Source organism: Idiotropiscis lumnitzeri, chromosome 9 (genome assembly GCF_059441095.1).
Source record: "Idiotropiscis lumnitzeri isolate Australia: NSW breed Sydney's pygmy pipehorse chromosome 9, RoL_Ilum_1.0, whole genome shotgun sequence".
NCBI lineage: Eukaryota > Metazoa > Chordata > Actinopteri > Syngnathiformes > Syngnathidae > Idiotropiscis > Idiotropiscis lumnitzeri.
The window spans coordinates 17,353,255-17,369,854 of NC_142399.1; the positions used below are offsets into that span (position 1 = coordinate 17,353,255).

General features: G+C 40.1%; 1 protein-coding gene across 2 annotated transcripts in view; it reads left to right on the top strand.

Moving 5' to 3' along the window:
• bcl11aa (BCL11 transcription factor A a) overlaps window positions 1-16,600 on the top strand; it is a 41,112-nt gene that overhangs the window by 2,922 nt on the left and 21,590 nt on the right. The window contains exon 2 of one of the 2 annotated variants that reach the window (XM_088305047.1): window positions 702-1,154. In XM_088305047.1, the coding sequence (XP_088161173.1) occupies window positions 702-1,154 (453 nt within the window). The remainder of the gene's footprint in view (window positions 1-701; window positions 1,155-16,600) is intronic. The other variant, XM_088305048.1, reaches the window with a different exon arrangement.

Below are 16,600 nucleotides of genomic sequence, written 5' to 3' on the forward strand. Positions count from 1 at the left end.
AGCATTATCTGGCGAGCGCGGAGTCACACTCCTCACCTTCGACTGGAAGATCTTCTTTAAAAGAAGGACACTGAATTACGCTTCTTTAATTCAGCGTTTGCTCTGTTCGCATGACTCTTCTCCACTGCAGGAGGTAGTGCGTTTGACAAAAGCCTTCTTAAAAAGTAGCCTCAAGTTAATCCGACCCCGAAAGGGTGAGGAATCGCCTTGAATGGATCAGTTTGAGGATGAGTTCTTGCTTCACAAGCGGTCAATATATAAGAAGTCATGTGACATCGACTTTTTGTCCTGGGCCCTGCGCATGTTGAACATGTTTGTTACGCTTTTTTCTGTCTCTTGGTTACTGGAAAATAACTTTCACAAACAAGGGTAGGAAAGTCTAAATGTTATGTTGTACTTTTTTTTAAAATTTAGATTTGAATATTCGACCTACTGAAGATAGTAAAGATTTGGTCACCAGATCTTTGTCTTGTGTTGCATGCTAAGCACCTTGAAAGCTCATCTTTGCAGTTGTTTAGTTTGCTCCCTCATCAATTCACACAAATAAATGCAGCAAAAGGAACCATGAGACTGTTTAAATATGTCACTTAATTTCCTGAGAGTAAGACTTATTTTCTCATTTCCTCCCTTTTACTCATTCTTCTTTATTCCTCCCACTCTTATCTATTTCTTCTTCTTTGGCCTTTCCTCTTTATTTCCAGCAGCCGATCCCCTTTCCACGGCAGTCGTCTCATCGGAGGAGTTGTCGGAGCGCTGCTCGGAGCACTCGGAGGGGAGCAGCAGCCTCAACGGGCACCGCCCAGGCTCAACTTTAGGCCGGCTATCGCGACTGGGTCATGAACCTCACCACTCGGCGGAACAGGACCTGCTGACCTGCGGCCAATGCCAAGCCACGTTCCCCTTGGCGGACATCCTGCTCTTCATTGAGCACAAAAGGAAGCGATGCCACGGCCCCCCTTGTCTGACTGTGGGCCGAGGCCTGGACAAGCCCCCCTCCCCATCCCCGGGCCTGGCCCTGACCCCGTCTCCCGCTTTGAGCTCTCTGCGCAGCCGCAGACCCGTGGAAGTTGGCATCCAGGCCACTCTGGCAGATGAGGACGATGACCGCTTCTCATCGCCTCGTGGAATCTGCCCCAAACAGGAGCTCCTCCCAGGTAACGGCTTTCACACCTCCCATCTTGCATCGTCTCCCTCTGGGGTTTACCTCAGTATATGAAAACAAGCCTCTTGGAGGCAATGCTTTGCAGAATTTCTTTGAAGCAGATGTTTGTCCATAAGTTGATAAATTTGCAATAAGACGACAGGATCGGAAACAATCTTTGTACAATGGATTCCTGCTTGAATCTTTTAATATCCACATACTGAACTTGTGTGGCGTTTGTTTCATGTGTCTCTACGTGTATATGACACAAGTTCCTATAGTCGGACGAGAAGCCTGCAAGTGCTCCAAATAAACTGCACAGAGGCCGTCGTAGTCTAAGACGGCATGTTAAGACAAGCCTCGGACTTTTGCTTTTCTGCATATAAGGGAAGCCGCAAGTAGGAATGACAATGAGGTTTCTGTCTTCTGTTCTGACCCACGTTGAACTTAAAATGCTTAAGGTATCCGGACTCTCGTGGTCACTTTGTACAGGACTGTAAATGCTCTTACGATTGTGTGTGTGAGTATTTATGACTCGGGTTTAAATTCTTAGGGGTAAGTGCAGTCTCTTCCTGAGTTTGGCTGCGCAGAATGTGTGTTCTTTTTTAATGTGTGGATGTGTGTGTGTGTGCTTCTCTCATGTGGCCCGAGCAGATGTGTCCGCTCGGTGTGGTTTCCCCTCTTTCATTGCCACATCTAGCGCGCCTAAATGCAGCCCAGCTCTGAACCCTACGTTAGGACTTCAAACATCTTTCTTTGCAAAATGTGCTTCATAGGTAAAACATGAGAGTTGTCCACACTTGTATCTTCTCCCTCATCTCTTCCCTTGCGAAGCAATCAAATAGCAGGCAAGCAAAGCGAGGGAAAAAGCCAGCATTAGTTAAGCTCTGAAAAGGAAAGTCATTTATATAAAGCATCTTAACACCACTAATTATTTGTTGCACTGCCATCTTTTCCTCCCCATGCATTTTAATTAGCAGTAGTTTTTAGTGGCCGCCTGTCTGTACCAAATTAGCCACTGCTGAAAGAGAAAGAGTAAAACGGGGATGAAGATCAAATAGAGCAGTGGAGAGACAATAAAAAGACACACGTTATCATTTTGTTCCTTGAGTGCGTCTCAGGAATCCAAAGTGCTCCAGTTTGTTTCCCATTACGCTGTTTTTGTTCCTGTATTCGTGTGAAAATTAAGTAATTGTTCCGTATGACCTCTGTCCTGCATTGAATAACGTTTAGAGGAGGAGCACAGACGAGGAAAATTATTGACAGACTAATGTGCATTTGACCTTTTCTGCAGATAGACAAATTTATGTCTGTGCAAGAGAGGGTGTGTCTTTTTTTTTCAGGCAAACCTGCTTGTCTAAGCAGTGACTATATTTCAACACACACACGCACACGCACACATGCACCCTACACGCACGCACACACACAGACACAGCTCAACTGGGTTATTAGAGCGATTTACATCATAATGCAGGCGCCTGGTAGCTTCAATAGCGTTGTGTGTGGGAACGTCTCGGTATGAACAGCTGTACACTCAAACTGGTGGCGAAAACAGGATTGCTGTGCTGTATGTCTTGCCTGAGTTTGAACTACAGAAAGTCATCAAAAATATTTTGCAGATTTTTATTACACTCCAACTCGCAACCAGCTTTCCTGTAGGAAAAAAAGAGAGAACAAATCTACTCTGATAATAAAAGCCAGTATTCCCCTTCCTGCCCCGTTGCTTTCATCCTAATTGACCCCAAACTGTCATGGCAAAGTAAATATGTCAGAAAAAAATCCTACCGGAGCTTCAGCCTTGATTATATCGGCCCAGCATTCCTAGTGACATACAACGAAGAGAACGGACACTTAGCGTGTTTCTTATTTATTAATGCTGACTTGTTGTGTTCAAGCGACATCTCTAATTATATATTTCATTTTTCCTTACAGCAAATCAAGCCAGTCAGACATAAGAAAAAAAGTCAGTTTTTGACCAAAACTCACACAGATGTTTTCTTGAAAATAAGTACCAGTGGTCCCTTTTTAAAACTTAGTAGTCACATTGTAGAATTTGGTAGGTATTTAATGACTCGTACAAGTCCAAACATCATCTGTGATGATTTATTGGCATTGCAATTAGAATAGCATGTTAACTCAAGCATCTTTTCCCTTAAGGCCATTTATTTATTTTTTTCCTATCTTGCTTTTGTGTACCGATGATGTGATGACGCTGGCGCAGCTTGTTGTGAAATGTGTATCTGTGGTCAGAGTGCGACAATGATGCCTCAGCTGCAACGCTCCGAAGAGCACAAAGCTCCGGACTCGTGCTTGGCCGCCGCTATTTGCATATCAAAGAGATCCGGCTGTGGAGAGGATGCATTACCTGTGTGTGTTTATGTGTGTGTGAGAGGATTGTATAAGCAAATCAGCGATGCAAAAAAAAAAAAAAAAGAAAAAACAGCATACCTCCCCACCGCAAATGCACACACGCACACACACGCACACGCACACAATATGTGCTCTCTCTTGCCCATTTATTCTATTAATCCCTGACTGAGATGAAAATTGTGATATAATCCCCGAGGCAGTTCATTCAAAAAAAAAAAGCATTGCTAATGTCTCAAAAGAGAGGGCTTTTGCATGTGTGTGTGTGTGTGTGTGCAAATGACCACATCTCTCACCTCATCTCTGCATGGTTTTGATGGATTTAAACACTTTTGGTTTGTGATGTACTGTTTTGTTTTAGGATCCAATTTTTGTCCATTTTGAATTCATCAGCCCCCTCCTCTATAACACATCACTTCTGCGATCTGAAATTGAGCCAGAAGCAACAACTGTTCATGCCTCTGACCGATGATGTTATCGGCTGATAAACTGTGATACCCTATCAATATGAGCTCATTAGCACAGCCTTCAGTCCTCCTCGCACAGACGAACCCTAAAATGTATTGAGGCCCACTTCAAACTATTTATGAAAGCCATTAGCCTGCTAACTGCTGATATTCCCATTTGAAGGCTGGTCACATGATGATTGTTGTATATGATTTATTGTTTAGTAATTATCTCATCATCACTGCTAATGCAACTTACCTCAATACATATTAGTTCATCTCCAAGGTCCATTTATTTTCTTGCATGGTGTCAGATCCCATTCTCAGCCTCATTCCTCTTTTTCATTCTTTTTCTCTCTCTTTTTTCGCCGTGTTCTGAGTTGTTTTTTTTTTTTTTTGATTTTGAACCAATTCATTTCCTTTTTCACTCGCGCATTTGTCTCCCTTCCTTGCAACATTTAACAGTTAACGCAAATCCAACACTGTAGATTGTAACCGAACCACTTTGAATGTGCTTAGTGTGTGTTCTCACGCCACAGCGAGCCTACAAAGAGATTTCACACACAGACTGCCATCACTAATCTATTGATAGCCCTCTCTTTCGTCCTTTTCCAACACAAGATTTATTAGTGGACTCAAGTGCAGCCTTTTTGAACTTCGCTTGTCGGGTTCGGAATGTGCTTATGAAATGTAAATATCTCTCTGGAGGCATAGAATATCAGCAGTGGGCTAAACACGGGCAACCTGATTGACAGCACAGTGAATAATTTGCTGTTGGGGACAACACATTTTTGTTGTGCTTTATATTCAGTGGTTATTTGCAATCTTGTAATTCTGCACATTTTGATGAGGGCTGGAAATTGTGTTTTAATTTACCATATAGTGTGTTACTATATTTTGATAATATTGCACAGATTATGTCACAATATAAGAAGCTAAGAGATTTATTTCACAATATTTAAAAATGATTTAAAATCGATGTTACTTAAAAAAACAGACACAAATGACTGTTGTTTGACAGATTTAACATTGGAAATGTATATAGTCAAAGTCATCACTTAATGTTGTAGCTTTGTAGTTGAGTCTCGTATTTATGCGCCCGTTAGATTTTAATGACAGATAGATGCAGTACTTGCAGGGAAATGAAATGGACATAGCAACGTAAAGACCGCAGAATGTTTTTGGCTTCATCCATGCTCCAAATTCAGCAGAATTCCTAGTTAGTTAGCGACCTGATTTTGAGTTATATGTTTCAAACGGAATTGGCACAATCAAATTAAACCTCTTTTTTAAATCATGTTAAATATAACGCAGTGTGTTTGCAATGACAAAAAAACAATATGCTTGCTAAAATGGACAAGACTCTCAAACGGCGGGTCCGCATAATTGTTGTGATGTGGGGAGCTGGCCTATTTGTTTGTCTTACAATTGAATTATTGTGACTGATATTTGATAGAAGCGTTTTTTTTTGTTTTTTTTTTGCCCCCAAGACAGAGGTTTCATGTAAAGCAATGTTTTGATTGATTGGCATAAAATGAAGCAGAAAAAAATGTTTTAAAAGCCAATCGCTCGTCACGACACAAAAAGTAGTTGTTGTAATTAGAGGGAACCGTGCAATTGTTTCTCTTCAACGAGTCGGGACCATCTTGCGGTAATGGGAGACAATCACACCCAAAATGCGTTACTTATGCCTACTGCGTAATTTTGTTTTGATTGCTGCCATTGCAGAAAATTTCACTTCACATAAATAGGATGATGGAAATGAAAACCAGGTAGTGCGAGACTGTGGCGCAAAATTCTACGTGGAACTGCTGATATTGTCTTTTAAATTAAGCTTTATTTTTCTTGGGAGTTGTTGACTTTTATTCTTAATTTGCCCTTGTCCACTTTCCTCCTCCTTTTTACTATCTTGTGAGCATACATTTTTACTAACATGACCAAGATGAGCAGTTTGACGTCTGAATTTCAAAACTTCTTTCAAGATGCTAAAAATGAATAAAACGTTCTTTTTGTTCAGGCTCTCTCTCCGGCCCGGTACCAAACGTCACACGGACTGGTATCGGTTCACCGATCAGTGGCTGGGGACCACATAGCCTATAAAATCGGTTTTATTATTTCTAATGTATCGGTTTAAGAGTTGGCAGTTTTATGCTTGTGCAAGAACAGGAATTTACTGTTGATACAGTAAATGCGAGGAACAAAAAACAGACAACAGCAACATTAAATGGTTAAATGTAATGACTGAAAGGCATCACTTCGCCGGTATTCTTTGATTGACAGCTGACCCCCGAGAAGACCCGCCTCAGATAGAGACTGCTTGGTAGAACACACCTGCCCTCCCCGAAACAGCTCTTGAAAAACAATAAATTTCAACGATTTCCTTGTTTGTAGTATTTAGCGCTGACATGTGCGACTACTCTAGTGCAGTGCTCCACACACTCACTGATGGTGGAGGATTGTTTATTGATCTGATTCTTTTGTGTTTATCTAAGCAATTCAGTGTCCACGCTACATTTACTCCTTCATAGCATGAGGGAAAAGCTTCTGCTTTTGGCTCACTTGCTGCTCACTGGATGTGTTTATTCTTGTTCGTTTGTGCGCGTGCACGCACGCACGCACACCCAAAGTTCAGACGGTTGTGCATGTTAGTCTCTTATTATGTTGAGGGCTTCATAAACCTGTTTATATGCTGCAAAGTTTATTTATATACGCCACTGGATTACAGACCCCTTCTCAACACGTACACACGCACACCCTAGTGTTTATCAATGACTCCTTTTGTTTGGTTAGACCTTCACAATCTGCCCACTTACAGTACAGTACCGATGTCTGCCTTTCATGCAGCCTGTGTCGCTTGGATTCTCGGCCAGTGTCCCAAAACACAGCCACCGGAGCTTTCCAGTCCAGGTCCCGAGCCGGGAAAGTGTGTGAGTGATTTGGCAAAATGAGTGCAGGGGATTCGTCGGTAGTTTGTGTGAGTGATAGACACACACACACACGCACGCGCGCACACGCACGCACACACGCACGCATACACGAACGTGACAAGACGCTTACATCTTGCAGCTGTGTGTGAGTGGGTCTAATCTTTTATGTTGGCATTGTGAGTGTGTCTGTTTGTCTCACTCTCTCCCACCACCTTCTCTACTTGACATCCTTCTCTTCAGTCAGTGAAAACGGTGATTGCCACGCAAAATAGGATGCATCTCTCAAGCAGGATAACATATGTAATTCGTACAATCCACGGCTGTTGTGGGACTTCTTTTAACGAGCACAAGTCACTGAATGAAAGTCAAGAGCTGCAGATGGTGATAAATGAAAGCAATGTGACAAATTCTTGATGTAAAATATTTTAAATGCAACAAATAAGGGTCTTTCAGTTAAACATTTAAAGAGGCATGAAGCAAGAAGTTCTTTGTCTACTATATACATCGTCACCAAATGAGTGTCAAATAAAATAAAAATAGTCCCATCCATTATCTACAACCACTTGTCCTCATTAGCTGACTTGAAATCTCTTGGACTGATCGCCAGCCAACCACTAAGCACACAAATATTCATACTCACACTTTTTGGCAATTTAGCATCAATGAACCTGAGGAAAATGTTTCTGGAATTTGGGAGGAAGAAAAACCACCCCAGCATGATGAGATCATGCTCTTGGCCCAAGATTTGAACCGTGAACCTCTAACCGCTGGCCTGCAATTTGTCCCAAATTTATGATTATGTGTTATTATAACCGTATTACATGTATACATATTTACACTGCCTAGAAAAATTAATAACATAATTCTTAAAATTTAAGAGTTTTTTTTAAACATTTGCCCAATGAATGTCTAATACAGTGGCCATCCTAAAGTGCCTTGGAAGGGAAAACAATAAATTAAAAACCAAAGTCAGGAAGCTACGCAAATTAAAATAAGATGAAAAGTTATGAATGCCAAATTGCTAAAATAATCAAAAAATACAACTGGGAAAGCATATAAAAGCATCTGGGTCCTGATCTGCAACGCGTTCCTCCTACTGACTACCTCTGCTTAACAGTACTGAATTTGCAATTAAGTGCCTTCCACATTCAAAAAGCCGTTTGACATTCTCTAGAGGAAAACTCTAATTACGTACCTTGAATTACTTATGACCTTGTTGTGCAAAAATACTACTACTCCTCATCATAACTACACTGCCCAAATGAATTAAGCATCAACGTCTAAATTATTTGCAATTTGATAGTTGGTTAGTTGTGCCACAAGTGCATAATTCAATTGTAATTTTTTTTAGTTTGGTAATATTAATTAAATGTACCAAATTGGTTCTTTATCCTATTTGCAGTTTAAAACTTTTTAATACATTTTGAAAATGTATTATATAAAACAAACAAACAAACAAAGCATTCACATTGTCCGAAAAATTGGCAAAGAACAATCATAGGAATGTTAAAAAAAAACACTCAACACATAAACATCCATGCATATGCGACCCCCCCAAACACACACACGTACACAAAGCGCCACCAGCAGTAACGCTGACTTTTCCAGATAATTTGTGGACGCTCATTTGAATTTTAAGCGCTACTTTAATCTTCAAAGCTCAAATAGCTTTATGAATATGCATGCAGTGGGCAGACTTTAGTTCATTACCTAGTTGTAAATTCTAATGACCATTAGTTCCTCACAGTAATTGCCAATTGTTTTGCATTTTTGATTGGCCTATTACCATGCACATTGGTGGTGCACATCCGCCACGGTTGTCAGAGCTCACATGTCAGAGGGTGTTTTCATGCTTGTGTTTGTGCCTTGTGTGTGGGGGTGTGTGTGTGTCTTTTCACATTTGTGCCTTAGGTAGGGGTGTGTGTGTGTGAGAGAGATGTTTTTTTTTTTGTTTTTTATTTTTTAGATTTTTGGCGAATATGAATGAAAGTTACATTATTCTTAATTGTGAAGATTTAGAGCCTAGGCAGATATTGGACATATTTAATTTACATGATGTCTCGCCTGTTTCCTCATTACAGTGCTTGTCCGATACACGCACACATCCACAAAATATATTCAACAAACCATCTGGCTAGGTCCTATATGGGTCAGCTGACATGGTAAAATGATTTCTCAATGCCCATCTCTCTCTCTTGCGCGCTCTCTCTCTCTCTCTCTCTCTCTTTCTGTCTCTGTGATTGTGTCAACTATTTTTTTCTTAAAAAAAAAAGCATGTTAATTGAGTTCTCCTTTGCTGCTCCTCAACAACATATTTAGAATCAATTTGGCCAAAGGCGGTTGACCTTGTACTTGCAGTTTCACTCACTATAAAAAAACGGTAAAAAAGTCGTTAATGAGAAAAGGTAAAATAAAAGTAAATAATGGCTTAGTGTGTTGTGCATGAATACAATAAAATAGTCCATCTGCTCGCAAGCACTTAGCTGTATGTATGTCTGGAAACACAGACATGGCTGCACTTCTCTGTGATGAAAAATGCTTTTTTTTTGCGGTGGAAAAAGCTCTTTGTGAGGAAAGACAAAGCACAAAAGTCAATAAAGCGCATTGATTGCCATTGAATAATGAGGATGCAAAATTCCAAAGATGAGAACAAAGATGGCTACCAGGATCAACAACAAATACACAAGCACTAATCTTGAGATTATTTCTCCTTATTCCCTTTGTTGCTTTTTTTTTTTTAAATTTTTTTTTTAAATCAGTTATTTACCCCTACTTTCCACTTACACGCATACTCCTCTTTCGTCCTCCTCCCAGTTTGTGTACAAATGCTGTTAGGGGAAATATGTGAAACTACATCCCGATGAAAAGGAATTCTTAATTGCTTAGAAATGAGCAACGTGATGGACGAAGTGTTTGTATGTGTGTTTTGAGGGGTGGTCTCCATGGGGACTCAAGAAGCCTGTTTCCTGAGGTGTCTATTCACACATATGCAGACACACACATACACACACACGCACACACGCACCCCACACATGCAGTACATACCTCTGGCTGCTGTTACTCACTTCAAAGTTGTTAATATTCAGCTGGGAAACTGTATCCAGAGTACAGCTAAATTATTTAGCGAATGAACTTTTTTAGGTAGTCAGATGAACTGATGGGCAATTTTCTCGTGTGTGCGTGGGGGTGTGTGTGCGTGGGTGTGTGTGTATGCCCGGTGCTTGGTCTTAGGCCAAGAGCATGCATAATTGATCCTGTGCCCGCTATCATTTTCTTGATGTAATTGCCCTGTAAGATATGATGAAATCTAATGGATAATTTATCCGCCCAAAATGGAATGGCTAAAATGTACTTTTTAGCCGTTTTTCTCTCATTTTCTCATGTGGGTGTTCTTGCACGAATGTGTGTTTTGAATACACGCACACTTCGACTGTGTGTGGTCAAAATTGAAGATGCTCGTCCTGATGTGGTGGATTTGAGTGGATTTTTATTTTATTTTAAATAATTAAACTAATAAATATGTTTCAAAAAGTAAAAGTAAAATCAAAGCATTGTGAAGTAAGATTTGAAGAGGATGTTTTTTTGGGTTGTCTCAAAACCCAACTGTTTTTTTTTTGTTTTTTTTAACTTTTGCCAACTATAAAGGTTCAATATTTTTCAGCTTCTAAACAACAATTTAAAACCTACATTTAATTATTTCTTGTTAACTAAATAATAAAATGAGCTCTTTCTTGAATTGACGCCCAACAACAAATACGCTTGGAAAAACACAACCAACTGCGTATGCGTGCGTGTGCGTGTGTGTGTGTGTGCATCGATAAGAAAATACACCTTACTTACAGTTTATGCTTTGTGAACCTTCTTTCATTTTTTTCCACTTTTTTTTTGTCCGACAGTTCGTCATGCACACGGTTGCATTTTTTTCTCCCATTGTCTTATAATCTATTGATTGTGGCCTTTGTCTAATTCATCGTTAATTTCTGTTTGCTGTGTGGCTTACTCTAACGTATATTCATAGACTGTTGACAGACTGACGGACAAAGAATCACACACACCCACACACACTGTTTATCTTTGGTGCTCAAAGTTAGGTGATGAGAGAAATCGGGGAATGGGACTGTGAAAGGTTGAAAGAGATGGACTGAGAGATGAGGACGACAGGGCATAGGGGTAGAGTGCCTTGAGGGGCTTGGGCGGAGGGGTAGGATATGGATAGTGATGGGATAGGGGATGTGAGGGTAAGACAGAAAGAAAGGGGGAGGGTAAAGTGAAGAGGGAAGGCTGAGTCTGACAGTGACTGTCCATTAACAGATGAACTTGGCCGACGTCCAATTGTTTGATGAGACTGGTGTTGTACGGTTGTGTGTGTGGCCGTGTGCGTTTAGCCCTCCCTCATCCCACACTCTAACATACATTTTCTCCTGCTCTGCCTTGCTTGTCATTTAGCTCCCTTTCTCATTGTATGCTCACATACATGCACGGGATGATTAATGATGGCTTTTGCTGTAAATGTGTGTGTTTTTTTTTTTTAATCATAGCAAAAATGCATGATGACCATTGATTTAGAATGACCATGTTATTAACAATGATAATGATATTGATATGATTCAAATGTATCATTGTCCTGATCACATGACTTCCATCCACCAGGAAGGGAAATTAGCTGAAAATATCAAGTCAGTCTCCCGTGCACAACCATTTCATTGTTCTGGGAGCACGCCCAATATTTTGGATGTCGGACTTATGCTGGGACATCCGAATTCAAAATCTCTGTTCTATTTCAAAGGTGTTTGCTGCCACGTGGGACAGTTGAGCTCTTCAACACCAAACAAATCTAACTATGCATTTATGGACCTTACTTTCAGCACTGGGGTGCGGTCATGCTGAACTCATGCGAGAACTGATGAAGGGCTTCTCAAACCTGCTCTCACAAAGTTGGGAGCATTAAATTATTGAATATTACTTGGTTAAAATGAACAAGAGAAGGGAACTCAAAGATGTAGTCCTGATTGATTAACTAACTAATTTTGCCCATATAGCATACAAAGATTTAGACTCCTGTTGTCCAGGTTGCTCATCTTACTTCCATGCTGATATGCATTAGTATTGGATAATACATTCCTGCCTATGTCTCATTTTCCTCCACCAAATAGTTAAGAGTTAGACATATACAGTGAACCCCCGTTATTCTTGTGGGAAAGGGACCAAGCCCAAACAGCAATAGCAAATTTTCACAAGTCAGCAGGGACAAACTCCAGCCCACCCGACCCCTAATGAGGACATGTGCGATGCAAAATCGATTGATGGATGCATAAGGTTTATATTGTTTGTGTTAATGTGGTGCCATATGACAGCGCCGGTGGCGAGTGGACTTGAGTTGCATTATGGGCCTTTGTAGCGTGGAATATGAATCACAAACTGGACATGTTGACACCTACTGCTGAATATGTTGAAATGAAACAGCACCTACAGTACACAGGAGGTACACCAGAGTTTCATAATTGACAATAGTTTGACCAGTTCGATGTATATCATTTTCCCTGTCTGTTCATTGTATAGATGTTTGTATGTTCCTTCCCGACAATTTCATTTAATTGTGATGATTAATAAGTTTGCATTCTAATATCAACTCTTCCTTCTAAATGTCATTAATATTCCAATATTTTGTGAGAATTATTGTTCTAAAGGAGTCAGTGCATAATATTTCTTTAAATCAAGAACTTTTTTTTTTATTGCGTCTATTGGCAACATTTTGATACAAGTCTTGTACTGGGAGTAGAGGCTGCCATTTTTTGAGGAATCTCACTGTGTTGGCAAAATGGGACAGGACAGGATTTTAATTTTTTTTTCGACTTCGAGCGAGAATGGGACGGGATAGGATTTTTTTTCTGAGGCAGTGAAATACGGGAGTAAAAATCATAATCATAATGTAATAATAGGAGTGAATCTAATCATGTGACTTGTGCATACATGTGAAAAAATTAATTAAAAAACACAAGCAAAACACAAATTATTTCTATCGTTTAATTGCATTACAATTGTATTGTTTGGGAAGGTCCAGATCGCTAACTGGTGCATTTCGATGATGTCACGCATGCGTTCATCCAGGTTTCAACTTGAGGATATTCGATTCTATGTGTATTTTTCTCAGTACCCTGTCATATTGTGCATCCAAATTGGCAGCCAAAAATCTGAATGTGCCACTCGAACATTGTATCAATATCCATTGTTTGTGCACTGAAGATTGCATCCAGTAATTCACATTTCCGTTTTTAAAATCTCTAATCTACTGTATATCTTGTAATTTCTCTGACACTAGTTGATGTCATTTTTTTCTTTGTTCAGATGAGGGCTTTTAACACAAAGGCTTTTGTTGTTATTCCCTTGTCACGGAGGAAAAAAGTCAGTCCTTCTCCTCACTTTTCTCCTATGTACTAATTGCAGTTAATGGCCACTGCCAATTTTGCATCAGGGAAGTTGTTTATGCACACTCGCACAAACAGAGACGCAGTGTGGTGGTGCAACTTACTTTTTCTACCTCTGGCTATACCTCACCTCGCCCCCCCTACCTAGTGGCTATTTGCGGCATCGTTGGCTGCATTTGAAATTCGAGCTTCTTGGCTTGAAGCTACCATATCAGCTAGCTTCTTTCGTCCCTGCTCTCTAATCTTGTGTAAACACAGAAATCAGCTTCCAGCTTATTCTGGCAGATGAGGGCCAGCAATGATGTCCCACTGTGATACAGTCCTCTAAAGCCTGGATTTAAAGTTTAGAGACGCTTCACAATTTGGGGAGGTACGTTTATGTTGGAGGAAGAGTGTTGTTTATCGTCTCTTTATCGTAGTGTATACCTGGGAGAAGGAAATCTTGAGCAATGTGCATCCAAAACAAATAATAAAGCAAGATTTGACGGGATTTAATTTTGTACTCTACAGGGTTAAAGGACAAGTGCATATCTTTCATTAGTAGAAGGGTGTTGGCTGCTTTAAACTATCTATTCGGCAAGAAATTCACACGACAAAGTGGAAAAGTGCAGGAGGCAGACAGAGATAAAGTGGAATTGAAAGAAAGCAAAAATATCTTCACCATGTTGAAAGAGACATGTTGAGACATGACCCGTGTCCAGACCCATGTACGCATAAGCGTCTGTCTTTTAAGATACATTTTTCTGTATGCTGGTGTGTGCGTGTTCGTGTGTGTGTTCTGAGGATGTTTGAGTATGTCTGTGAATGATCTATGGTTTGTGTTTACCAGGCCATATTCTGTCCAGGCTTTCCATCACTGGTGTATGAATGATAAATTACGGATGTCCATCGGATTCACCGAAGCACCTGTGGTCCCTTTTTTTCCTTTGTTAAAATATAAAAATGTATTGTTTTCATATGAGATAAAAAACAAAACAACTATTTATTCAAAATAACTGTCTTGAGAATTTTGAAATAGTTGTATCAGTCAGTGTCAAAACAATTTTGAACTAAATGTATTTATTTTGAGCACAAACTGGGTTATCCTTGTAAGCCTTTTTCCACTTCTTTTTTTTTAATTTTACTGTATTAAATAAAATTTATTTTTTTATTTTCATCCAGAATGGCAACCAGTGTTGATGTTGTGGTCACACAATTCAAACGTCAAACAAAGCTATTACTATTAAAATGCATTCACTGCCATTGACGGATATGTAAGCCAAAAAGTGCATTTTACCTAGGCTTGCAGTAAATTAGTTAAGTACAAATAAGATGTGTCACAAACTAAGTGTATTACATTTACTTTAATATCTTTTGTTTTTTTAACTGTGTATTTGTGAGAATCAGCAGCAGAATTAAAACAAAAATAATCAGTCTGTTATAAAATTGCCATTCTTGGATGAATAAAAAAAAAAACAAAGAGAAAATGATAACAATAGCAACTGAATTACAATTGATTATCATAATTGCTGCAAACTGATAACCTCTTTAAACTGACGACAAATAATTCTCAAATGCTCCCCCCCAAAATCCACACGTGAAAACCAAACAAGTCGGAATCCAGCAGCATTTTCCTGTCAAGCTGCAAGGTCCGTGGCTCTCCGTTTGCTCTGTCCACACTTGAGCGTCTCTCTGTGTTCTTAATCCTTTGCACTAATAACACCCACGCCCGTGTTAACATTCACGATCAATTGATCTTTCTCCTGCTTTTGTTAGTTGCTTATGAACTTTATTAAAAGCTGATTAAGGACATTCAGCTGGAATGCCCCTTACGAACCCGTTTGCTGTTTGACTGGCATAAATGGAGATGGCAGACGGTGAGTGAGATATTATTTACTCTTTAAGTTGCACTTTGCTTTCTTTTTCCTCTCTTTTTTTATTTTTTTAAATTTTATTTAGGTCAGTTTAAATCCACAGGAGTTTATCTTAACTGTTTAAAAAAAAGTGCCAGTGTTGTTTGTTAGCATTCTTTATGAGTAAAGCCACACGTTTACATCGTTTGAATGTATCTGCCGAAGCTCTGGTGCAAAGCGCCATCGAAGCCGGTAGCTGTGTTTGGACTTGGGTGACCTTTTGTTGTGACAGTCTACATTAGAGTAAAGCAAAAGCAGGTTGAAACAGTGGAATTAGTGCGAGTGAGATTTTGCGAGTGGGACTAGCAAGATCTTTGCGCTAGATACCACTTTGTAATCTTTTGCATCGTTTTCCTGTTGCTTTAAAGTGTGCGTAGTACACACACAACTCTAGTGATGCCTGACATTACATATGTGTGCATTCCGATGACCGCCAAGGTCTCACAACTCTTCCTGGGCTGCTGTTTCACGGCCTTCTTGTTTTGTCTTCTTCTTCTTTTTTTTTCTTTTCTCGTCTCACACGGGCCCTCCTTTTGCTGTGTTTGTGTTTCCACAGCCCGCTCGTCTCAGTAACAGTAAATACCCTTGCTACCTGACACAGATCCACCTTTCTACTTGACCGGGCACATAGAGAGGGTCAGCTGTGTGTGTGTGTTTGTGTGTGTGGGTGCGCAGACGTGTGAAGAAAAGTGTATTCCCCGGTGACCCCCTGCCCTCTGGTTTAAAGGAGTGAGTGAACGCACCCTCTTACTCACTCCCCCCCAAGCAGACTCCCATCTCTGACATAAAACAGGTTTAATCTTTGACACTGTGTCCAAACTGGCCTCTTTGCAGGTGAGGAGAGCCTCCTGGGGTGTGTATGTAACCGTTAGATTCACTCTGACCTAAATTTGGAGGACAATAGCCTGGAGGCTGTGTGTGTTTATGATTGTGTCTCTCTTGTGCCACTGTGAGTGTTTCCGCTTTTTGGTTTCCCTCAATCTTTTTCTTGAGAAAAACAGCGATATTAGATATTTGCTTTTTCTCTCGTCAACTGCAACCGCCGGTATAACACATGACTGTTCATATCAATCGAGAAAAGCAATACAGACCTCTTCTCATTTCTTTATTCCACCCACACTGAAAAACAACAAATTGAACATTTTATAGTGCCAATTCTAGACTAAATGCTGCTTAAAATTGAACGGCCCGTACATTTACAAATCTAATATGTCGAACACACCTAATACTACTACACAGAACAAGCCATCAAACATGCTACCTCAAGTGATTTTTTTTCTGTATTGCAAAAACATGCCTTCCATCACATTGGCCGCAGCCAAAAAACTAGAATAAAAAGAATGCCTGGTTTGATATCACAGTTAAGTGAGTCAGCATGTGTTTGAGCAGGAGAGATGAAAAC